Raw genomic sequence first — 26,564 nt, 5'->3', positions numbered from 1 at the left:
TTTGAAAAAGTTCGCGTCACGGAAAGTGCCTTAAGTGCGAGTAGGAAAAGGTCACGTCAAGGTGAATTTCCCCATCTTGAAGAGTGCTTGCTTAAGTGGATTCGTCAGTGCAGAGGACAAAACGTTCCCCTGGGCGGTTTCATGTTGAAGGAAAAAGCCAAGTCTTTTGCGTAGTCTCTCAGGATTAAAGGATTTGCAGCAAGTGAGAGGTGGCTTTCAAATTTCAAAAACCGACACGCCATCACATTTAAAAAGATCTGCGGGGAGTGTGCCAGCGTGGATAGTTCCATTTGTTCCGAATGGATTGACGAACTAAATGAACTTTTGAATGGCTATGACCCAAGGAACATATTCAACACAGACGAAACCGGGCTTTTTTATAAATGTCTTCCTGACGTTCAAAGACGAGAAGTGTCATGGAGGGAAACTGAGCAAGGAAAGAATAACTGTCCTAGCATGTAACATGGACGGATCTCAAAAGTTGAAACCACTCATTATAGGGAAATCTGCCAAACCACACAGCTTCAAAGGAATAAAATCGTTGCCCACAGTTTATCGGTCAAACAAAAAAGCATGGATGACGACAGAGTTGTTTAATGAATGGCTGACGTCGGTTAACAGTGACATGAAAAAGGAAAAACTCAAAATCTTGCTGTTTTTGGACCACTGCACCGTGCATAATAACCCACCACCATTAGACCATGTAAAATTGATTTTCTTTCCACCCAACAAGACATCAAGATTACAACCATTAGACCAAGTCATTATTCAAAATTTTAAAACTCTCTACCGCAGAGAAATTGTTTCTCTTGTGCTGGATAGCATCGAAAAAGGTGAGAAGGCGAACATAACAGTTTTGACCGCTATAATCATGATTGATCCAAACCAAACCCCATGGCACTACAGCCCTTGAAGGGCCTTGGCCTACCAAGCAACCGCTACTCAGCCCGAAGGCCTGCAGATTACGAGGTCTCGTGTGGTCAGCACGACGAATCCTCTCGGCCGTTATTCTTGGCTTTCTATACCGGGGCCGCTATCTCACCGTCGGATAGCTCCTCAATTCTAATCACGTAGGCTGAGTGGACCTCGAACCAGCCCTCAGAACCAGGTAAAAATCCCTGAGCTGGCCGGGAATCGGACCCGGGGCCTCCGGGTAAGAGGCAGGCATGCAACCCCTACACCATGGGGCCGGCAATCATGATTTATAAGGTCTGGAAAAATGTCAACCCTATCGCCATTTATAACTGCTTCCATAAGTGCGGGGTTGGGCCGATGACCTAGATGTTAGGCCCTTTAAACAACAAGCAACAAGCCAAAAGTGCGGGTTTAAGCAAAACAAAAACATGGAACAGTCATCAGAGCCGCCAAAATTTACGACTTTTGACTCAGGATGGGGACTTCTACCTAACTGTAGAGAGTTAACATTTGAGGATTACGTTCAAGTTGACGATGACATCGGTGTCCACGGTGCCCTAACCGATGCTGAACTGTTGGATTTAGCCTCTGTGGATGAGGACGAGGAAGAAAACGAAGAACAACCACCGCCAATTCCAGTCACATTGAGCGAGGCAAGGACAGCTCTTACTACCCTACGCTCCTACACCCTCAGAACGGACACAAGTGACGATTTCTTCTCAGCTCTCACCACTATCGAAAATTCATTGGACCATGATAGATGGAAGTCACTCACTCAAAAGAAAATTACGGACTTTTTTTTTTTTCAAAATGAACATTTCTGTATGAACATTCAAATGAACATTTCTCTATGAACATTCAAATGAACATTTCTGTATGAACATTTCGTAATTGTACAAATGTTGTGAAAGAAATGAGTAAGTATAAGTGAAACTCTTGTTTATTTGAATTTTTCCCTCCCTCCCTCTTGGTTACTTGAAAACCTATTATTTTGAACTCTCGGTAAATTGAACTTTTTCTCTGGTCTCTTGAGTTTCAAATTAACGAGAGTCGACTGTATTTAAAAAATTTAGAACAATGATCAATAATTGAATCATGAAATCAGTCATTCTGCAGTTTCCGTTAGTGATTTCATTTTGGCTGCTGTGCTAATATAACCTTTTATCCCACTTGGAAGAAGAACCACAGTGTGACCATCCTTTGTCCAGACTTTTGAAATATGTTTAAAACTCCCTTAAGAGTTTTTGTGAATGATTCTGTTATTAGCAGTTTGGTACCCTTTAGTAACCTCTTCAACTCGCCATATACGATCACGTTCAACATAGCGAGTAAACTTCACATTATTGGCCATTTACCACTTGCAGCAACTTCAGCTGTTTTCTGATCAGGCCTTCCAATTCTATGGCAGCTATCGATATTGTCCAATGTAACATCAATATTTAGATGAGTTTTAAATACATCTGGCAGTTTGGAATACCTTCTTTGGGATCCTCGCTCACCCCGTGAATTACAAGACAGTGTCTCCAGCTGTATTGTTCGGCTTCTTGCTGATCAATTCAGTTCATAATGCCAACCGGGAGACCTATTTTTTTAGTTCTCCAGTTAAGATGGGATGACGTTCATAAATTCAGTGAAGTAACGGATGAGCAAGGCTAGGAACTCCGGCAGTAGGTTGACTGCACTGGTGACGCTGGTAGCCTGCTGCAGCTGTACTTTGAAAGCTTTCAAGGTAATTTCAAAAGCAGGTATTCGGTGTATAATAGAGTTCTGCATTTATGGTGGCGTTATGCAGATATCTGCTTATACTCAACATCCACAAACTCGCAGCTCTTCTACTCAGCCACTCGAACAGTATAAATGTGAAAATATTGGAAGACCTTATTAATAATTATTTCTACATCAATAGGTAAAATGCCTCTTCATGTCTGTTTAGTGTTGTGCATAATGTGAGCAGCAAACCTGTTCCAAAAATGTTCTCATTTATCCTCTGCCTTAACTTAGAAAACATATTATTGGTATTTTTTTTTTGTTCTAACCCCACCAAAGTTGGTGTTGCAGTTATTAACACAGAAAGCAATTACTTTGTCAGTTAACTTGTATTTTTCCAAGATGCCAAGAATGTGGTTTGTTAGCATCTCTGTTGTTTCCCCAGAAAGGTTTTGAAATTCAAGCAATTTGATTTGGGTGCCTTCATACATTACAAGTACTGGTATTGGAACATTAACTGTGATGACCTCGCACTTGGTTTTCCCACATGTAGGTCTAAACTTATTGTCCCATGCACAAGAATTGATGTGCAGTCCATCGATCTGAAGGAGTGGTTATGTTTATCATATGGAACGTAAACCTTCTTTAGCAGCAAGACATTTCCCTCCGTCATCCTGTTGCCCTTGTGTCATCATGAAGGAGTTTAATTTATGGCTTGAACTCCTAGCAGCCTCTGTCTTAGGTGCCGATGACCTAGATGATAGGCCCCTTTAAACAACAGGCATCATCATCATCATCATCATCGTCGTCGTCAGCCTCTGTCACTTTATGCTGTTACTTGTGCACATGTTGGGATATGACCGACTGACCACCATGCTTGATAGAATAAACACCTTTACATAAAGTACACAGTACCCCCTATGGATGGGGGACACAGATGAAGAATACACCCACAGTATCCACTGCCTGTCGTAAGAGGTGACTAAAAGGGGCAACCCAGGGATGATCGAATTAGAACCGTGAGACTACTTGTAATTGGTACCATCACGTGGGGAACACCGTAAGTCGCCTTTACTTGCGAGTAGTACCGCTATGTTAGGTACATAATACGTTTGTTATTAGTAGCAACAGAGTGTGAATCAGGATGGGTTTTACAGTACCCGTTATTAGTACCACTACATGCGGAACATTACAGGCTTACGTTGCCTGTAATTAGTACCATTTTATGAGAAATACCACAGGCCTGGGTGTTGCCTGTGATTAGTACCACTATATGAGCGACACCGTGGGTCTGCATTGCCTGTGATTAGTACCCACTATGTGAGGTACACCATAGGATAGTATGAGTCCCTGTGATTAGTACACCTATGTGAGGAACACCATAGGTTTGTGTTGCCTATGAGTGGCACCGCAATGTGAGAAACACTATAGGTCTGAATTACATGTGCATATTACATTACCTGTGAGTAGTACCATAATGTGTGGAGTTCTGCGAGTCTACGCTACTTTTGATTAGTACCGCAACATGACAAATACCATGGTTCTAATCTTAATACGTAGATTTCCACGACCACTAAATGACATTATGATAATTATTTGGGGATATTAGGTTGTGTAATATTAAATACCAGCTGATGCATTTCGATCCTGCGACCAGGATCGTCTTCAGAGCAATAACAAAGCAAAATGGCAACTGTCACTCCATAGTAACCAGACTCAAGATACAGAGACCCTGTTAGAAATATAGTTCATTCCAGGGCCTCCAGAGTCACAGAGAAAGATGTTGACGAGTTAACTATTGAGGGTAGCCATGATCTACTCCATATATGGCCATTACCTTTGTTGAAATTATTGGGGCGTTTAACAATTTTTATCGCCTCACGAATGATTCTAGGAATAAAATGTTTCTCATTACAAATGACAGTAGTTGCATCAAAAATTATTTGATGGTCATTATGTATGGCATGTTCTGCCACAGGAGACTTCTCTGGCTGGCAAAGACATAATTGCCTGCGATGTTCTTTAACGTTGTTTCTACCTTCCTACATGTTTGGCCAACATGAACCGATCCGCAGGAGCAAGGAATCATATATATTCCAGCACAGTTTAAACCAATAGGATCTTTGACAGATGGCAAACAATTGCGTGTGATGGTATTAGGCTTAAAAATGGTCTTGATATTGTGCTTTCTGATAATATTGCCAATCCTATCCATGACAGATTGTATGTATGGCAAGAAGGCCAGACTCAAAGGACGAGAATCACGTGACAGTCTGTCTGTTGGCTTAGGATGTAGCACTTCGTCAATCTGTTTCCTTGAATAGCCATTGCGCAAGAATGTTCTGGTCAGGAACTCTAGTTCACCGTTTAATTTATCCTCCTCACAAACCTCCCTTGCTCGCCTGATTAGGGTGTTAAGCACAGCACGCTTTTGGCTAGGATGATGATGGGAGGCCCCATGAAGGTATCTATTAGCATGGGTTGGTTTACGGTAAACTGAATGACCGAAAGTTCCATCTGATTTCTTAGAAACCCAAACATCCAAGAACGGCAGACATCCTCCACGTTCAGTCTCCATGGTAAATTTAATGTTTGGATGTATGCTATTCAAGTGATCCAAAAATATGGACCATTCGGTTTACCATAAACCCATCCATGCTAACAGATACCTTCATGGGGCCTCACATCACTATCCTTGCCAAAAGCGTGCTGTGCTTAACACCCTAATCAGGTGAGCAAGGGAGGTTTGTGAGAAGGATAAATTAAACGGTGAACTTGAGTTACTGACCAGAACATTCTTGAGCAATGGTTATTCAAGGAAACAGATTGACGAAGTGCTGCATCCTAAGCCAAAAGACAGATTGTCACGTGATTCTCGTCCTTTGAGTCTGACCTTCTTGCCATACGTACAATCTGTCACGGATAGGATTGGCAATATTCTCAGAAAGCACAATATCAAGACCATTTTTAAGCCTAATATCATCATGGGCAATTGTTTGTGATCTGTCAAAGATCATATTGGTTTAAACTGTGCTGGAATATATATGATTCCTTGCTCCTGTGGATCGGTTTATGTTGGCCAAACATGTAGGAAGGTAGAAACAACGGTTAAAGAACATCGCAGGCACTTACGTCTTTGCCAGCCAGAGAAGTCTGCTGTGGCAGAACATGCCATATATAATGACCATCAAATAATTTTTGATGCAACTTCTGTCATTTGTAAAGAGAAAAATTTTATTCCTAGAATCATTCGTGAGGCGGTAGAAATTGCTAAATGCTCCAATAATTTCAACAAAGGTGACAGCTATATACTGAGTAGATCATGGCTATCCTCCATAGTTAACTCGTCAACATCTTTCTCCATGACTCTGGAGGCCCTGGAATGAACTATATTTCTAACAGGGTCTCTCTATCTTGAGCCTGGATACTATGGAGTGAGAGTTGCCATTTTGATCTGTTATTGCTCTGAAGACAATCCTGGTCGCAAGATCGAAACGCGTCAGCTGGTATTTATTATTACATGAACTAATATCCCCAAATAATTATCATAATACCATGGTTCTACTTTACTAGTCGTAAGTACCATTATAAGGGGCCAGTGACCTGGATTTTGGACCCCTTTAGACAACAAGCATCATCAATTTAGGATTGTGCTTTAGAAGCAGTCCCTTGGTCAGTAATGCTATTATTTTGTGATAGTTTCTGGGAATGTGGGGCAATGAGGGTCGGATCCACTGATTGTTTTAAATTCATATTCATCCATTCATTCTTCATCAGGTTTTGAATTCTGGTCAGTGGATGATTTTGGACTTTTAAATTGTCATTAAATTTTGTCTCATTTTGTACCATTAGGGGCTGATGACCTAGATGTTAGGCCCCTGTGAACGACAAGCATCAGCATCATCATCGTCATCATGAAGTACACAATATAGTACTTTGTCTTGATCTTCCTTAAGGAAAGAAAATTTTTCGTTTAATCCCTCCTTGAAATTACACTTTCGTATCAGCATTCTCAGCTACTGACCTTCACACTTCAAAAATAATTGTTGAATAAACTAGTATCTTTCATATTAAACACAGAATGAATGATTCATTTTGAAACATTCATTTGTCTTAAGCATTCCTGTATTGATATAGGAAAGTATTAATTTCTTATATAGGTCATATTAAATTTTCATACTTCTTTTTCTACAGTGCATGATAAAAAACACATTTAAACAATTATGGAACAACTTGGTACAATTAAGAACAGAAGAGAACTGAAAGAGACATGCTTGTAAACATGACAACAACTCTTCATTTTAGAAACTGTTAACATGCTATCTCTTAGATAACAGTTGAATCTTGAACTACAGAAAAGTAAATGAGTTATGTAAGCATGTGCGCAAAACTGTGCATGGGCAAAAATATAATAGAAAATTGGATATAATGGGACAAATGTGGAAAAGATGGGACATTCTGCGTCCTGTCAAAGATTTGTTGGGACGACAGGACCAGCTACTGAAAAAAGAGACAGTCCCATTAAAAATGGGAATTCTGGTCACCCTAGATTAGTTACGCCATGGTTCATAAATATATCTATGAGTGTTTTGAATGATCAAATACGGCAGTCTCATGTTGGTAGTTTTGCTGGCATGTAAAAGAACTCTTGCGGGACAAAATTCTAGCCCGTTGGTGTCGTCAGAAACCATAAAAATAGTTAATTGTACATAAAACCATCATTATTATTTTGGATAAGTGTTTATACTCAATAAAACCTGCCATTATAATGTAAGTTGTAATTTGTTTTGAATTTAGGCATTGAAAATTTGAAGAAAAAGAGTGAAGCTTTGCAGCTTCTAATTCTAGAAGAGGAACGAGAGAGGGACAATCTGGAGAAGGATATGGAATCATTGACTGCAAGACTGGCTCAGGTCAATGAAAACTTGTCAAGAAACATTGCCACTAAACGAGACTATGATCGTACAATTTCAGAGTCTGAAGCTGCATATGAAAAGGTATGATTTCATAACTCCTTAAATTGGTTATCTACTGTAAGTCTCCCTGGGAGTGGTTTATTTTACGTTAGTAATACTTTCTATCCTTCCTACTGAGATCGATAGGTGCAGTCGCCTAAATGCAGCCAGTATCCAGTATTCGGGAGATAGTGGGTTCGAACCCCACTGTCGGCAGCCCTGAACATGGTTTTCCGTTGTTTCCCATTTTCACACCAGGCAAATGCTGGGGCTGTACCTCAATTAAGGCCACAGCCGCTTCCTTCCCACTCCTAGCCCTTTCTGGTCCCAGCGTCACCATAAGACCTACTGTGTCAGTGCAACATAAAGCCCATAGCAAAAAAAAAAAAAAAAAAAGAATCCTTCCTGTTGTTCAAGGGAGCCTAAATCTTGCTTCTCTAATTTCTTGTATAGCAAAGCTAAACCTGTTGGAAAGATTGCCAGAAAGTGTATTATTATCCTATATTATTTGTGAAGGATTTCTTTAACCATAAATACTTGATATACTTTATTCATTTTGCATATCATCATCACTGTATACTTTGGAGCTTGTACTTCTTATAGATCTTGGAGAGCTCTCAGGTGCTTTTAAATATGTTGAGAAGAGAAGCACAATGCTTGGAGAAAGGATCAACAACTTGACAAGTAAATATTCGTGTCTCAAGGTGGGTGTATATTGTTAGTTTAATTTAAAACCTAATGTAATTAGGCAGCTTTCTTGGTTCTATGAGGAACATTCTAGGTATTATTGAGTTGTACTGTGATTTTATTTTTCCACAAAACATTTCCATTTCTAGTTCTTCACTGTTAAACTGGAGACTTGGATTGCAAGGAATCTTTGTATATGTGGATATTAAGATCAAAGTACATAAATGGCTGTCGGCCATTTTATTTTGATCCAAGCCAGGTTTGGGAATTTTCATATTTGCCAAAGTTCACACTGTAAAGTTAGTCATACTTGCGTAAATATGACCAAACCCTGGTCTGGTCAAGTGGAGAATATCAATTATATATTAGTTTCTCTTTGCTGTTATTTGTACATTTAATGTTTAAACATTTCCATTGAAAAGCATCCATTATTAGTTTCAACTTAACATTAATATATTTCAAAAAGCATAATTAAAATTTTATATTAGAAATTTTATAAACACTTGCAGATGTTGTGAAATGAAGCCACAACAAACAAACACTACAAAGAGAAACATACATAACATTGTTAACATTAGTTATTAAATTGCTACATTTAAAAAAATATTTATTGATCTGTCAACTTTATACTATATAAGTTATAGTAAATTTTCTTGTTTTGCTTAACTGTTTTGAATTTACAAAAGCTAAAGATGGTGAATAATTGTTAAATACATGACAATGTTAAAATAAAAAAAGAGAGAGAGAGATAGAGAAAGTGATTAATCAGTATACTTTGAACAGAAATTTCTACAGCCGCCTCTAATGTAGCCTTGGTTGAGGCTGACCCTTCTGCTGCAGCCATTCTCAGTGTAACTTGTTTATCTTGAAAATACCTGATATCTAAAAATTAGTTATTTACTATTTTAAATTTGTTTCTGCCTACAGTTTCTGTAATATTTCACATGTTCTTAAATGGTAATGGTTGCTATCTTCTTTCCTCTTGGTTACAATGGCCATGACATATTTTGGAGCACCTGCTATACTAAGTAAAATTCTTCCAAGAATAAAATTTACTGTGTCCACCTATTCAACCCTGCTACACTGTCGACTTCATGAATTTTGACCTGTACCATTTTTCCAGCTTCTACAACTAAGATCATATTTTTTAGGTCGCCACATTTCTTCAGCTTTCCTCTTTAAAGGGAATCTTCACATTTTTAAGTTATTAAATTTTTCTGTAAGAAAGGTGTAATTTACATGACTATTTTGAAGTTGAAAAAAGGTGGAATTTACATGACTATTTTGAAGTTGAATGCCAGACATTGGTTCATAAGGACTTCAGTTTATACCACTGTGGCAGGAAACAAATTTCTGAGCTGCATAAAACAAAGTCCATCTCCTCTTTAGGTGGTATGATTGTCAGCCATTCAAGCCACTGAGATATCTCGCACACCCTCAGTTGCTCTCCCCACAGTTCCTTGCTCCTGTGAATGTCTAAGCATTAAACATTTGAGTCAATTTGTTTATTACGGACGTGCTCCCTGGTGGCCATGATCGTTAAAGCGTGCTTGATACTGTGGTTAGCCAGTTCTAGTCCTGTTTGTTGAACAAATTTTCACCATCAGAATGTTGGCCATCAGGGTAGGAAAATGAAATGGCGTATGGCTTTTGGGAGTGTCCAAGGACAAGTGTGGCTCGCCAGGTGCAGGTCTTTTTTATTTGACACCCATAGCCGGCCCGTGCGTTGTAATGAGGATGAAATGATGAAGACGACACATACACCCAGTCCCTGTTCGGTCTCGTTTGAGTGGATCACTCATGTTGAACGAGGCCTAACTCTTCCCACAGTTCTCAAAATGTACTTCATTATCATTAAGTGCAAAGGGAAGGTCAATATATGTACATTACATAACTAATTTATTCACTAAACTAATTAAATAAATTAGCCGTATGAATCCCCTAAGGGCTATGGCCTCCTGCAATGCAAGGACAGTGCTCAGTTTAGCTCATCAGGTGAGCAGGTCCTGAAGAGCATTATTACATTGGTTAATCTGTAGTTTGTTTCATGATAACGTATTACCGCATATTGTACACTTGTGTAGTCTCACCCCCGAGTGAATGCAATGGTGTTTTTCTGGAACAACGATTCGCGAAAACGCACTGTTGCATTAATGACACGTGTACACTTTTATCCCAGGGAGGGTTCAGGTTGCTTCTAGGTGAAAGCGTAAACTTGCACTCTTCGTTCTTGCATAGCTTCTTCTCCGAATGTTGTAGACGTTTCTTGTAATTTCTTGACCTTATCCTCCGTTGAAATTCTCTTGACATACATTGCAAGTGCATATCCTCCTTCCACTAAGTGTTACGTGATGAGTTATCATATCACTACTTCATGCAAATGTCTGTCTGTTTGACATTCGTCTTGTTATTCTCTCGAGTGCACAGAAGATGACCATCACGGTATCCTCTTCGTCGAAGCGTACAATTTTATGTTGTATTCTTCGCCTCAGTCCTGAGAGCGTACTTCAACGTATTTTATACTTGCACGGCTTCTTTCCGCAGTGTACGCGAGTGTGACAATTTTATATTCACCACTTCATAAAAACCTCTTTTTATCAATTTTACTGTATTATGCCGTTGTGATCAGAGAGGTGACCTTCAGGTCTCTTTGTGGAAGCGCGCACTGTTGCGTATTTCACTGCTGCACAATATCTATAATATGTGTCTTGATCGACCTATGTTATCACAGGCTTGAGCAAAGGTGTATCCCGTAAGGTCAGTGATCTCTGCACACAATTTTTCCCAGCTCTTTCCACTCTTGCCTTATCTTTGCTGTTCTTGTCCATTGTTTTCCTCCCCATCTCGCAAACCAGTCTGCCCATCTAGTTCTTTGCCTTCCCACGTTCCGTCTTCCTTGTCTGGGATCCCACATTGTCATTTTGTAGGTCCATCGATTTTGCTCCAGTCTCGCTACGTATCCTCCCCATTTCCACTTTAGCTGATCAGCTGTCGTCAGAGCGTCTTTCATGCCGGTTCTCCTTCGTATATCTTCGTTCTGTATTCTGTCTCTCAATGAGACCTGGAGTGTTTTCCTTTCCATTTTGCGCTGGCATATCTGGATCATTTTCCTTTGTTTTGGTGTTAGCGCCCAGGTTTGGCATCCATATAGTAGGACTGGTATCACACATTTTTCTAGGACTTCAGCTTTAAGGGTGAGTTTCTGAGTCTTGTCTGTCAGTATGAACTTTAGAGACAAGAACCTCTTCCATGCTTGTCCTATTCGCCGTTTGACCTCTTTTTCTGAACAGTTTGAGAATGATATGTTCTGGCCAAGGTATACACATTCCTCTACGTATTCCAGCATTTCTCCGTTTACGCTAACTGGAGTTTCCAGTGCATTAGTCATCAAGTTTTGTTTTTCTTGGATTCATTGTCAGGCCCGCTTCTTTGCTGATGTTGTCTAATTCTATTATAATTTGTTCTAGCTCCGTTGCCGACTCTGCCACCAATACGATGTCGTCTGCAAATCGTAAGTGCGTTAGTCTTGCTCCATCTATTTTGATGCCGTATTTGTTTTCCCAATCTAGTTTTCTGAACTGATTTTCCAGTAAGCACGTGAATAATTTTGGTGAGAGATGGTCCCCTTGCTTAACTCCTCTTTCTATCTTGATGTTCTTTCCTTCTCTTTCTGTTTTTATTCTGGCCTCGCTGCCTTCGTAGAGTTTATCCAGGAGTCTGATGTATTTGTTCTGGATCCCTTGTTTGCTCAGTGCTTCTAAAATGTATTCCCGTTCCACGGAGTCGAATGCTTTATTATAGTCCACAAATGCTATATAGACATCCAGATTGAATTCTTGTGTTTTCTCAATCAGTTGATTCACTGCTTGTAGGTGGTCTGATGTACTGTAATTTGTTCTAAATCCTGCTTGTGTCACTGGTTGTTGTTCATCTAGTGTCTTCACCATTCTCTTAGTTAGGATCTTCCTGAAGAGTTTGTAAAGATTTACAATTAGGTTGATAGGTCTGTAGTTATTTATATTGTCTTTGGCTCCTTTTTTGTGCAGAAGTATGATGATGCTTTGTTTCCACTCCCTTGGTATGTCTTCTGATTCGAGTATCTTGTTAAATAGCGTAGTGATGAATGGGGTTTTGTCTTCTTCACCCCATTTCAGGAATTCATTGTAGATTCCATCTTCCCCTGGGGATGTTGCATTCTTTGCTTCCCTTATGGCTGCTCTTACTTCACTGGGAAGAATGGGTGGTATTTCTTCCTCAATGTCCTCCACTGCTGACCTCTGACGGACAAACATACACATGGCGTTCAATATACTGCCCACCTAATTTATATATAAATTACAAACATAAATATTATTAAGAACAATAAAAATAAGCACTCACACTGAAAATGTCAAATAAAAACGAAAGGCTTAGCACATGAAAGATTACACTTTTTCACTATGTACAGTTTCAACCTCTTCTGGGAAGAGACAAAGTTTTGCAACTGGGCGTTTGAAGATCCCCTTGGAAGTGCAAATAGTGGCAACTCACACCAAGTCGTCGGCCCCTGCTTGCGTATCTACCACGATCCCTGTCTGCCACAGGAGAGGTGGCAAGTTGTCTTCCTTGAGAAGAACCAGAGTTCCGGGTCGAAGGTTGACCCTTCCTGCTGACCACTTAGTCTGCTGCTGGAGTTGACATAGATAGCCCCTTGACCACTGTTTCCAGATGTATTGCCTGCGGCGCTGAATTACTTGCCACCTGGACAGACGAGAACCTGAAACTGCAAGTAAATCTGGCTCTGGGATGGTTGTGAGAGGTTCTCCAATCAGGAAGTGGCCAGGAGTCAGGAATGAATAGTCATCAGGACTATCAGACAACTTGGTTATTGGTCTCAAATTCAGGCATGCCTCAATCTGGACTAACAACATTTCTTCAAAAGTCAGTACAAGATTTCCTGCAACCTTCTTCAAATGAGACTTAGTAGACTTTATGCCAGCCTTCCACAGCCCACCAAAATGAGGGGCATGCGGTGGAATAAAATGCCACTGTATTCCACATTGAGATGCAAAGTCATCTACTTTCTTCTGATGTACATGAGATCTGAAGAGGATGTGAAGCTCCCATAGCTCATTTCTTGCTCCCACGAACGTACTTCCATTGTTGCTGTAGATATTCTGGCAGATACCCTGATGCAATGTAAATCTACGCAGAGCAGCTAGGAATGCATCAGTAGACAGGTCAGAGACAAGTTCAAGATGGATTGTCTTGGTCGCCATACTGACAAATAGAGCAATATAACATTTTACCTTTTTATTGCTCTTACGGGTCCCTTGCTTAATGGAGAGTGGACCCCAATAGTCAACTTCTAAGTTCAAAAATGGACTGTTGGGTTCTCCCCTGTGGTGTGGGAGCTGGCCCATGAGTTGAGTTGATGTACTTGCCTTCAACCTCTATCAAGGGAGACACTTGTGCGTAATATGCGTAATGACAGACTTACCATTAGGTATCCAATATCATTGTCTAATGGTTGCAAGCAAAATTTGGGGTCCAGCATGCAGAAGTCGCATGTGCTCGCACATTACTAACAACCTGGTCACATGATGATTAGGTGGTAGGATGATGGGATGTTTCTGGCTGTATGGAGCTTGAGATTGTTCCAGTCTGCCACCCACCCTAAACTTCTGGTTTGCAAGTACAAAGGGATGAAGAGACTTCAACTTGCTGTCCTTTGCGATTGGTCTGCTAGGTCGCAGATTTTGGAGCTCCTTACCATATTCTCGTTCTTGGACAGTACAAATTATCCTGTGCGATGCCTCTTGAAGTTCTACTACAGTCAGACTTCCCACCTGTCTCCTTGATGCAGCAAGCCTGAGGTTGTTCCCTCCGTATGAAGGCCATGACTCACTAGCAGTGACCAAGAAGAAAAGCATTGCAAGTCTTCAAGGAAATGATGGATAACAAGTAAGCAAGCAGCTAGTTTCCGTCGCTCTGGTATATCAGTGAGTTCGAGAGTTTTCTTCATGTCACTGACAGGCCAGGCTGATTGTGGCTGGTAGAGCCAGGATGGCCCCACCTACCATAACAGATTGTCTTGAAGAAGATGTGGTTCAATCCCCCTCAAAATGATGTCAGCTGGATTGTCCCGTGACGTCACATGGTTCCATTGTTCTACAGATGAAAGTTGTTGTATCTCAGACACTCGGTTACAAACGTACGTTTTCCACGATGTGGGCTCTCCTGCAAGCCAAGCTAGTACTATAGTAGAATATGTCCAATAGTAATTTTGTTCAATTTTTAGGTTAAGTGCAGTTCTAACCTGACACCGAGGTGTCACAGTTAATCGCCTTCTCCCCCTCCCCTAACGTTTTTGGACCTGGGCTAATCCCTGTGGAAATTAGTGTCTTCCTACCTCAATTTTCTGTGTATTCAGTTCGCTGAATTTCTTATCTCCTTCTAGTTTTATGATTCACTACCACTTTATGGTAGGGCTCTGGTCCGTGTAACGACCTGATCTAAAGGGCTCCTTGTACGTACTGACATCTGTGCAGAGAACTGGTACTACGATGCTCAGCTCCTTGACTAATGAGAGCTCGTCTTGAACACTGAGCGTTGGCTTGTTGAAGCTCGCTCGAAGCGAGAGACTCATTCTTGTGCTGGCGTCCACAGACTGTATGTATTTTATTTATGTCTATCCATCTGCGTTTGGGAACCAGAGTATTAAATGGCGACGCGGCGTGGCTTCAAGCTTCTGTTCTATTTTCGATATTGATGAAACCAAAAAAAAAAGTAAACTGTACGGACGTCTGAGACGTGTCTTAGACTCTAATGGTTAAAATTTGTTCACTCTCGGCTAAATTTTAATGATATGTTTAAAAAAAAAAAAAATAACTTGGGTAGTATGTCTTTTAAGAGCATATTCATTTTATCACGTGCTGTAATGGTAATAAAAACTTGTAACGTTGTTCTGGACGTATGGTAAATTTCATTCTAAATTGTTCAAGAGGAAAAAGGAATATGATATAATACTAATTTTTACTCTACTGTTAAGCTCATCACAATTTGGTCTAACTTGAATTACTTAGCCCTAACCAAGTCCCGGTTTGTTTATTTATTTTTGCGGTCCGTTTTTTTTTTTTTTTTTTTTTTTTTTTTTTTTTTTTTTTTTTTTTTTTTTTTTTTTCCGTCTTGGTCCGTACTACCTAAATTGTTGCCTTTTTGCCTCGTTCCTGGTTTCCTTTCGGTGTGTATCTTTGATTTTGGCTTGTTTTGAGCGTGGGCCTGTTACCATGACAACGTATGTTGTACGGGCATTGTTAATGTAAACATTTCCGTTGATGAAGGATTTTGGTTCCTTGTTTGCCTTTCTGGGCTTGATTACCTGCGTTTCCTTTCTATTTTATTGAATGTTTTGTGCTTCCCCTTTTCTGTACCTTGTTTTGAATTTTCCTAATTCAATTTTTATTTTTAACTTCTCCCTGCCCGTAGTGTTTAAGGTGAATTTTCTTTCTGGGTTCCTGGTAAGACCTGTCCTTGAGTAGGACTAGGTGGTTCATGTGGTTTTTGGTAGTTTAAAGGTTGATTCTTTATTTTAAGCTGATACGATTTTCATTATTAAATTACTTCTAGTATAGTGGGGCCCCCTAATAACTTTTAAATATGATTAATTTATTTTCTTGGTAATAATTCTATTTCATGTTAATTACTAGTTTTTCTATTTTACTACGTGGGCGTTTTCTTATTACTAATTGGAAGGTTTAACTTTTCTCTAATAAATTCTACTTACCTTGCATGAAAATTCTGGTGTTGTTCTTTCAAATGAATTACTCATCTGATACTAGATTTTTATTGTACTTGGTTTGATGTGTCACCCACTTCTTCATGTGGTAAGTAATTTACTGATTTTATGGTTACGTTTTGTGGGTGCCTAGTTACGCTTCCTGACCTACTTTTGTCTACTCTGACTCTTGGTGTGTTCTATTTTATTTCTTGTTGTTTTATACCTTGCTGGCCTTACCGTAGTGTTCTGGGTTTGACTACGTTCGGGTCAGTATTGTGGTAGCTGAGCTGTGTTTCTTTGATTCATGGACCTGTGGCTCGTACCTACCCGAAGGTTATTTGCATCCTCACTTGACTTTGTTTTACTGAGTATCAGATGGTAATTAATTGAAGGAAGTGCATAGTGTTAACCTGACGTAATATACTTTTGTAAAAGAATTGCAACCATCTTATTCCATCCTTGAGATGTTTTGTTTCATATTGTCTTTCGTCATGGCCCGACCTGTTATTCACCCTCACCACCTTCGCAAGTCGGAGTTGCAGTATGAGCTTGCGATCCGAGGTTTAGAACCAGTGGGTACTGTTTCAGAGTGTGCCACCTTACTTTCAGCTCATCTCCAGGTGCCTCTTAACCTATCTAAATTAGATATCTCCAAGATTGGTGAGTTTTTACATGTAATTAATTCTTCTTTAAATGAAATTTCCATAATTCTTAATGAATTTACTGAAACGCCACCTACGAAGTCTCAGGTTAGTAGACTCAAGGGTAGAGTGTACCACCACTCGGGGCGTATCCAAGATCTCCTTACTTTGAAACCTGAGGGGGAATTCATTAGCGAATGCACCCGACTTTTGACATTAGCGTCCAGTATTTCTACTGAACTTGATTTAATAATTGCAAGTAGAGAAATGGAGAACTTGTCGGTTACGGATAGGACTAATCCTCTTTGTAATAATGAAAGTGTAAGTCAAAATTTATCTCCTCCTATTCAAGGTGCATGCTGTGTAACTTCTCCTGTCCTTGAGTCTATTTTATCACGGTTAAGTGGTACATCGCATAATTCCTTGAAAGAGCTGTTTCACGGTGTAAAGAATTTCTCCGTAAACTCAATTGAGGAGTGCCTTAGATTTTTAAGGTTCCTTGTAGAATTGCAAGAATCCGCTAGTGTATACTCTGTTGATGAGCTAGGCATGTATAGGGCCTTATTTTCCCATTGCGAGGGTATTCTAAAAAAGGAAATTTCCGAGGCTATCTCTCAGAAGTGTAAAATTGATGACTTTCATGAACTAATTCTTAACAAATTTATCCCCTCCTTAGCCCTTCAGAGTCTCATCCCTCAGTATTGCTTCCGAACTCAGTACCTTCACGAAAATTTGCTAACGTACATTGTTGATGTAAAGTTCTATTGTAAAGTGTTTCGAATTTTGGTTCCTGAGGAAGAAATGGTAACTCGCATATTAAAAGGTATATCTCCTGCTTATCGATCTTACCTTTCCCTTGTGAAATGTCCTACTAATTTCATTGAACTCGAGACTGCGTGTACCTTCGCTGAGGATGTAAAGCACGGAGACGCCTCCAGGCCTGTCCACCTTCTAGCTCCCCATGAAAACAAAAAAATGTTTTGTGTGTGGTTCTACGGAACATCTAAGGAATTCGTGCCCGTCTAAGAGTAATGGACGTGATGTTTGTTGTTATCTTTGTGGCTCTAAGCAGCACACTAAAAAATTTTGCCCAAATTCATTTCAAAGACGCCATAAATGACTAAAACCTAAAAACCGGTCTCGTAAGTTTCAACCTTTTAAGAATGTAGGGGACTCTGATGCGGTTATTTGTCCTCGTAACTGTAACAGAATTTGCGGAAATGTTGTCTCTGTAGGAACCTTCACCAGTGTTGAAGTGAATAATGAACCATTGATGGCTTTGATTGACTCAGGGAGCGTTGTAAATTTAATCAATTCTGATTGGTATTCCAAAATGAAATATGCTTGTAAGTTACCGTCCTTACAACCTTCTGATGTAAAGTGTGTTGCTGCTAATGGTAATTATGTAGAAATTCTAGGGATCGCTGGGGTGAAATTGAGAATTGGAAATTTCACCTGGAAAGTGTCCTGCCTGGTGGTTCCTAACCTTTCGTGTAAGTTGATTCTAGGAACTGGGTTTTTGTCCAAAACTGGACTTGTTCTCGACCTTCAAGACAGGAAATTTTTCTTTAAGTTTTCCCCTGCTAATAAATTTAACTTGTCTGATGGCTCTAAGGGTAATTTAAATGCGAATTGTGTTTCTGAGTCAGTCCCTGATGAAATTAGCAATGTTAAGGAGTTAAAACTTAATCATTTGAGTAAGGAACAAGCTGATGAAATTCGTGCACTTTGCAGCGAATTCCCTGAAGTGTTCACTAGTAAACTAGGGGTAACTGATGTTATGGAATATGATATCGAACTAACTGATACCAAACCTGTGAGATCCCCTCCATATAGACTCTCTCCTCCACGTATGCTGGAATTGAAGAAGATTATTGAAAAACTTCTTGCGGAAGGGGTTATTCGACCTTCTAGCTCCCCATATGCCTCTCCTGTTTTCCTTGTTCCCAAGTCCACTGAGGGCTTTCGGGCTGTTTTGGACTATAGAAAATTAAACCAGAAGGTGGTCCTTCAGTCTATCCCGTTACCTGATCTGCACACATGCTTTGGGTGGTTTTCTGGGGCAAAGTTTTTTACAGTACTGGACCTTAACCAGGCCTACTATCAAATTCCTTTATCCAAGAGGTCCATTCCACTAACTGCCTTCATCACTGACTGGAATTTGTATGAATTTGTCAGATTACCCTTCGGTTTGAACTCTGGTGCTGGAATTTTGACACGTTTGCTGGATACTATCTTCTCTGACATTAAATTTAAATGTGTTTTTCACTATCTCGATGATTGCATTGTCTATTCTAAAACCTTTGAAGAACATGTGATTCATGCACGGGAAGTCCTTGAGCGCTTGAGGAAAGCTGGCTTGACTGTTAAGCTTTCTAAGGTAACCTTCGCCCAGCCAAGTATGTCTTTTCTTGGACATATTGTGTCTTCGAGTGGAATCTCAGTTGATCAATCCAGGACCCAAGCAATTCGTGATTTTCAACCTCCTAAAGGTGTCAAAGGCATTGCCCGTTTTGTGGGAATGGTTAACTTTTTCAGGAAATTTATTCCTAACTTCGCTGAGGTTGCTGCTCCTCTCAACCATTTAAGGCGAAAAGATGTTAAGTTTGTCTGGGGTCCTCTTCAACAAGCAGCTTTTGAGAAATTGAAGTTCGCCCTCTCGAACGCCCCTGTTTTGGCAATTCCTGACTTTTCTAAACGCTTCATTGTTCAGACCGACGCATCTGGAAGAGCTGTTGCCGGAGTACTCTTGCAAGAGTACGAGGATGGTCTTAGACCTGTTGCGTATGCCTCCCGAACCCTCAATGATCTTGAGAGCAAATACTCGATTTACGAGTTAGAATGCCTTGCTGTCCTATTCGCTCTCGAAAAATTTCGGCCCTTTGTTGAACATGTAAATTTTGACCTGGAGACGGATAATCAGGCGTTGTCGTGGGTTTTGAACCGACCCAAAAGAACTGGGAGAATCACCCGTTGGGCACTTAGGATTTCTGCCTTCAATTTTCAAGTCAAACATATTAGGGGTACAGATAATGTCATCGCTGATAGTCTCAGCAGAATGTTTGATGGGGAACCTTGTCCTGAGGTAAAATCTAATGTTGAAAATTTTGATGATGGTAACGTGATCAAAGTCAATGCCATTCTTTCTGAGCTACCTTTGCTTTACCATGAAATCGAAGATCTCCAGAAATCTGACCCTGAATTGAATGAAATCATAAACAAAATTTGTAATGGGACTCTTGTAAAACCTTATTCTCTTGTCAAAGGTGTTCTATGTTGTAAGGGACGAGGAGACCATTGTTTCAAAATTGTTGTTCCCAAGGTACTGGTACCTGTCATCTTCAAGTATTACCACCACTGTCCCATTGGAGGTCATTTAGGAATGTTCAAAACTAGGCAGAAAATTAGGGAATTTTTCATCTGGAAAAGAATGGACAGTGACATCAGAAGCATGATTAAATCGTGCAAGGTTTGTGCCATAAGTAAACCCAGTCTAAACAACCGTGTGGGTTTGTTGTCGTCCTCACAAGCTTCACGCCCCATGGAACGTCTGTTCATCGACTACGTGGGACCAATGGTTCGATCTTCTTTGGGGAACACGCACATTTTCGTGTGTGTCGATGCGTTCTCACGGTTCACTTGGCTTATTCCGACTAGGTTTACCACTTCTCGGTCCACTATTAACTGTCTAAATTATATCTTTGCTTCTTTTGGTCCTCCCAAGTTCCTTGTCTCTGATAACGCTAGTGGGTTTACTAGTCATCTGTTCAAAAAATACCTTTTCGAGTTGAGCATCTCTCACGTCACTACTACCCCATATTATCCTAATCCATCCTATGCTGAGAGGGTAAATAGAAATTTGAAGTCTGCATTGATAGCCTACCATCATCATAACCAGGCTAAGTGGGACTCCTGTTTACATTGGCTAGCTCATGCATTTAACTCTGCCATCCATGAGTCTCATGGGAAATCGCCCATGGCCCGTATGTTTTCCTACACTCCATACTCCCCAATGTCAAATGTACTAGGCATCGATGACCTTTTGCCTGATCTATCTAAACCTCTCTATGTCCAGAAGATTTGGGACGAAGCAAAGAAAAATCTGTCTGTTTCATATGAGAAGTCCAAGAAAAGGTACAATTTGGGTAGGAAAACTACTAAGGTAAAGGTTGGTGATACAGTCTTCATAAAATGCTACCCAGTCAGTAAAGCTGTTAATAAGTTTTCCGCCAAACTGGCACCCAGGTATCAAGGTCCTTGCACCGTATTGCAATTTCTGTCCCCGGTATCAATGTTAGTGAGCGATCCGGTTGCTAAAAGGATTAGGAGAGTCCACCTGTCACAAGTTAAACCTGGTTAATGTACAGTACTGGTTCCTAATTCCCTTCCTTTGGGTTTCTGCTTTGTGAAGTTCTAAGGTACTGAAAGGGACATACAGCTGAGAACTACATTTCTGTGAGCTAATTAAATGTAAAATATCATCTTACTGTTTAAGTGTAATTTAATTCTACCTGGAGTTTTCACTGTGGTACATGTTTCTGTGATTTTAAAAGCTAGGTTTGATATGTTTCTATTTGTCTTAGTACTGGTATTGTTTCTGGTGTGAACGTTGTGGTTTGGTGGTGTGTGGAATCTGTCACATGATTGTTTCTTGGGGGCCTATACTCCTTATATCTTACCTTCTCTGGGTTTTAAATTTTTAAATATCATACCAAATCTGCTTTGGGTGTGGGTAGGATTGGATAACGGATACTCAGAGACTTCCTTCGGTCTTCTTGCTGCTCACACTTTGGGATAGCAAAAATTTTATGATCGTGTCCTGTTGATATGTATTTATCCTCCTGTCCAGGGTGTCCATTTGGTAGCCTTCTGGACTATTGGTTGCTCGTTTTAATCTCGTCACCTGGGTGATTGTTATAAAATATAGTTAAAAAAAAAAAAATTGGTTGAGTTTTAACTATCTGGGGGTTGATTTAATCATGGAATAGTTTCTGTTCATATCTTTGTCTTGTTTCTGGTTTTGGTGATCTTATCCATATTTATCTCTTGGAAATTAGTCTTACTCTGTTTCTTCATCCATCCCTTGTAGCAAGGTTTATTTGGAAAATTAGCTTTAAAATCTTACTCTGAATTTTATTTATGGCCTATTATCGATTTTCAATAATAACTATCCCTGAGTACCCTTTGATTAAGCTTCGAAAATTAACCCTTCTACTTGCTGCTGATCAGTCGTTGCAATAAGTTGGTTTTGGTCATATCCTTTGAGGGGGTTGTTAGTAGTGGGGTGATCTGTTAACCTGTGTCGGGGTTGGTAGACCATTTGCTTCGTGCATGGATCTTGGATCTTTATGGTTTCTCCATCTTTAGCAACTGGTTTCTGGGCCTCTTCATGTCTAATGCTACGTTGCCCTCTGGTAATTATTCTAAGAACTGACAGTAGTACCTCTATTGTAAGTAATCTCAATTTATTCTTTACTTAACTTATGGTTATCCTTATGTTGAAAATTTTATCCCATTGTTTTTTGAAATTTTGTTCTGTTTTAAAACTTCCTTGTTACTATTCGTGGTATAAGTTTGTCCTCTATGGTATTCACGGGTCTTGTGGCATTTTATTCTGCGCATTACTATCATCACTATGATACTGAAGTATTTTCTTGAATCTAGTATCTTCCTGTTGATCTTTTCGTTCTGGGCGAGTTGTAGTGTGTATGTAGGGCTGTTGACAGTAACCATCTTCCATCTATTGATATTATGTTGAGTAGTGTAGTCAAGGCATGGACTTGAATCCTGAGAAGTTATCCTCTTTTACCTAGGTGGTAGGTTTGCTAGTCCTGAATTTGGTGGTGGTGTGGTTTTGCACAATGTTTGGTTAAGATGCTGTGTGGCATGTTGTTGTAAAGGGACCCTGTTGTATTGACTCTTGGTGCTGGTGCTTCTGTGGGATTTCTGTGAGGCAATATTAGTTGTATTATTGCACTCTGGCGGGTGTTTAAGCACCTTTCTTGAACCATTGTGTCTTTAGGAAGATGGGAATTAATAGTGTAGATTGTGTCTACCACTTGTGTAGTATGTTCTGGTCTTGGTCAGTGAAAATTGAGATTGCCCGCATAACCTATTGCTCTGATGTCTTCCTTGTTTCCATCTATGATATTTGTGAAGCTCTATTTTCTTAAACCTACCTTCTATGGTTATTTTCCCTTCAGTCATTTTGCCAACATTAGTAGATATTGTTGATTTACCTGCTTTCCGTTCTGCGTTCAGGATAGTTGAGCGTGTTATTGCCTACCTGTGAGCTATCGCTTGTGGAGTCATCTTGCCTATTTATTTTCTGGCCCCTGTAGTCATCTAATTGAGGTATTTTAATACCTTTTCTGTTTGATTGGGTGTACTATAGTGGAAAGTGTTTTAGTTTTTCCTCTTGCTGTGTGGGTTGGTTATGTGACCCCAAGTTATGTCCTCCTGAAACCTTATCCATCAATCCTTGAACAGTGATTCCCTTTGTATTAGTTTGTTCCTTGTTTAGTATGCCTTTGTGGAATGATTGTCGATGACAAACCGTTGCGCTCCCTACACCTGATAGTACTAGAGGTCTCCAACTCATTCTACTTATGGTGTCCTTTGCTTGGAAAGACAGTTACCATTAACTCATTTGTGGCTTCACAGTGCTCGTACTCTGGTCGATAGTTGCTCTGATTGGTGTGTCCCTTTCTTTTGAAAAGTCTTTCTTGCAGGGTCATGCGAGGTCAATTAACTATGATTTAAAATCTGCATTCCTTAATGGTCTGATTATTTGGGTTGAATTATGGTGGGTTCTTAAAATTTAATGAACCATTGGCTCACTGATCTGTGGATCTCAGTCTGTTGTTTTTTTTTAATTGTTCTTTCTTGCCTTGCCCGTCTCGTGTATGTTTATGTAAATCCTTTTCTTTTGGGGGATTGAATCTTGGTGTATTGTTTGTTTTGAGGATTTACCTTATTGTTGGTAAGGGTTCTCCGGTGGAGTACGTGAATTGTTTATCCTTCTGGTGGGTCCCTGTATTGGTGGGGAAAGCTTGGTGACGTTACGTCTTTTCTACTTATCCATTTTCAACGTTTTAGTTTAGCGTTTTGAACCATTAGTATATTGAGGTAAGTACTGTATTCTTGACATTTGAGATCCACCTTTGGAGTGCAGTGGGTTAAGCTTACCTTTGCCTATGTCGATCTAATATGTATGGTGTTCTGGTGATTTTTGGTGCTGATAGTTTATTTGGTTCGAGACCTGTCTAGTTTGCCTAATTTGTGTTCTAGTGTAATTTAGTTTGGGGGTATGCTCTAGTCCTGAGTCTATTGATAATTTTACTAATTTAAGATTGTATTATGAGATTTATCTTTTGTCTTTCGTTATAAAAAAAATTTCACCAATCTTGAGGGTTTTTCCCTCTTCTTCCTTTTCCTGTTTGCTCGCGGTATCTTCGTATTGTCGGGCATTTTAATCTAATTTCGAAAGGATGCAAGATGTTGCATTTCTTAAAACCTGGAACCCGTAAACTAATACTCACTTCGATATGGTAATTTCAAAGTTTAATGTAAAATGTACAGCCGAGAGAGATTTCTAAATTAATTATTGGAAGGAAACCCTATGTATGCCTTGTGTATAACCTTTCATGAACTCTAAGGGTGAACTTTTCTTCGTGGTGTAATCACCACCGTGTAAGCAGTTGTAATCAAAACCTAAAACTATTGGGAGTCTACTAAGTCGAAGGTGTGATTCTAATTAGACTGTGTTCTACCAACTTCTTCAAACTAATTGTGGTTGTGATGGACCGATTCCTAAGAGAAACTGTGGCGTGTAAACTATTGAAACCTTGTGCATGGAAAGCTGAAAATATTGTGAAAAAGGTTGAACTCAGTGTTGACTGTAATTAATGCTGTAGAAAGTGATTCTAAAGCGCTACCGCCTTACTGGATATTTATTATGTTGAACGTGGTACTTGTGGTTGCTTTAATTTTGGACTATAATGAAAATTTTGGTTACTTCTGACCTCAGTGCCGAAGATATGTACCGGATAAGCAAAGCTTCGGAGGGGGTGGCTGACACCGAGGTGTCACAGTTAATCGCCTTCTCCCCCTCCCCTAACATTTTTGGACCTGGGCTAATCCCTGTGGAAATTAGTGTCTTTCTACCTCAATTTTCTGTGTATTCAGTTCGCTGAATTTCTTATCTCCTTCTAGTTTTATGATTCACTACCACTTTATGGTAGAGTAATGCACCACATAGTTAAAGTATAGGGAGGGAAATCTGTTTTAGAGGGCTACTCTGGATTTGGAGCTTAACAACATTACCGTTACATTATCTTTGAAATCTATACTCCGCAGGTAAACAGATGCTCCAAAGGTCCTTTCTGAAGCATCAGAGAATCCATGTGACTCGTATCGTTTAATTTCTCTGTCTCCTGTCACTCTTCAAGGGATGCGAATGTCGTTGAATGATGGCAAATGTGCGTGTAACTGTTCCCAAGTTGTTAATAGCTCAGGAGGCAAACTCTGATCCCAGTCCACTTTTGCTTGCCACAAGTGTTGCAAGAAAATTTTACACGTTATTATTACTGGACCTAAGAGTCCCAAAGGATCAAAAATGGATGAAATGCAGGATAGCACACTGTGTTTTGTCCAGAATGTGGTCTACTGAGTGTGACTGGTAACTACAAATTGGAAGATGTCCTTTAGAGGATGCCACAGTAGTCCCAAGGCCTTAATGGTACCCTCTTCCTTGTCATTCGTACTCCAGGGCAGTTGTAATTATTGGTGCTCAGGAGGTAAGTGCTCTAAAAGATAATAATTTTACAAATACATTCCAAGTTATGAGCTATAAGTTCAGTGATATACATAGGTTGTTCGTAGCAGTGTAAATTCAAATTACAAATCAACTGTACATCCAGTTACCAATGCAGTAGTACAATGCAATTTACAGGTTATCCAAAACTTAGCGTACCTAAAGTGATACAGATCTACCAGAGGCAAACCCCAAGGGAAATAATATTAAACTACATTCTACGTATTTTAGTGAAACAAGAAATGGGAATGCCTCGGAAACGAACAGGTAAGTCTAGCTGAAAAACTAAAGCTTCATAAGTAACTAATTTTGGTGAATCTAGGTGAGGTTAGGGCAGACTCCTGTATGAAAAGCAAATCAGAACATTACGGAAATTTCAGCAGGAACGGAATTCAAGAGTGCTTACCCGAGGAGTGTGCCATCCTGGAAGCCAAGGGACGTCAACCAGATAGGCTGCTCGCAGTCAGATAAACTGAGACCGACAGAATTCAGGATACAGAATTCATTCGAACACTGCCTCGCTCACTATATATAGGAATTACTGGCCTTGGAGGCAACCAATCAGCGTGCACGTGTTCCCTATCGCCACCTAGACTCACCAATCACAACCTTAGTTTCGATCGTGAACTTTGACTAACATTCTAGAATACGCATGATCGCGAAAGTCGTATTTTTCCAGAATTGACAGAACACACTTTCTAGAACACATACCAACAAAGTAACACATCCTGTACAAAAGTTATGTAACTTTCTGGATCTTTCCAGGAACTATAGACAGAATTCTATTATTTACAAATGCCTATGTTACAACATTATACAGTACAGGTTAGGTCATTAAATTATCTTATGCTCTACAAATAACAGTACAGGTTAGGTCATGATAAATAAAACATTATATAGTACTTCGCCAATAAAGTCTTTAAAAAAATTACATTCCACTCATGCTACATAGTTCACTTGTAACAGTTTTAGCAGAGGCGTTGAAGACAACTCTGACCTTAGTGGTAGTGCTGGACTGCTTAATTGCAACATGATGCGGCAGGTAAAGTGTTGGCTTATTGGTTTGCGTTGTCACAGGTTCCATG

General features: G+C 39.8%; 1 protein-coding gene across 3 annotated transcripts in view; it reads left to right on the top strand.

The window, feature by feature from the left end:
* The window catches only part of LOC136871990 (microtubule nucleation factor SSNA1), a 258,249-nt gene that overhangs the window by 70,000 nt on the left and 161,685 nt on the right, over positions 1–26,564 (top strand). For all 3 annotated transcript variants that reach the window (XM_067145778.2, XM_067145775.2, XM_067145776.2), the window contains 2 exons: positions 7,420–7,619; positions 8,181–8,281. In XM_067145778.2, the coding sequence (XP_067001879.1) occupies positions 7,420–7,619; positions 8,181–8,258 (278 nt within the window). In that variant the 3' untranslated portion in view covers positions 8,259–8,281. The remainder of the gene's footprint in view (positions 1–7,419; positions 7,620–8,180; positions 8,282–26,564) is intronic.

This window comes from Anabrus simplex, chromosome 4 (genome assembly GCF_040414725.1).
Source record: "Anabrus simplex isolate iqAnaSimp1 chromosome 4, ASM4041472v1, whole genome shotgun sequence".
Taxonomy (NCBI): domain Eukaryota; kingdom Metazoa; phylum Arthropoda; class Insecta; order Orthoptera; family Tettigoniidae; genus Anabrus; species Anabrus simplex.
Note: the sequence above shows the minus strand (reverse complement) of the source record. Positions and strands in the feature narration are given on the sequence as shown.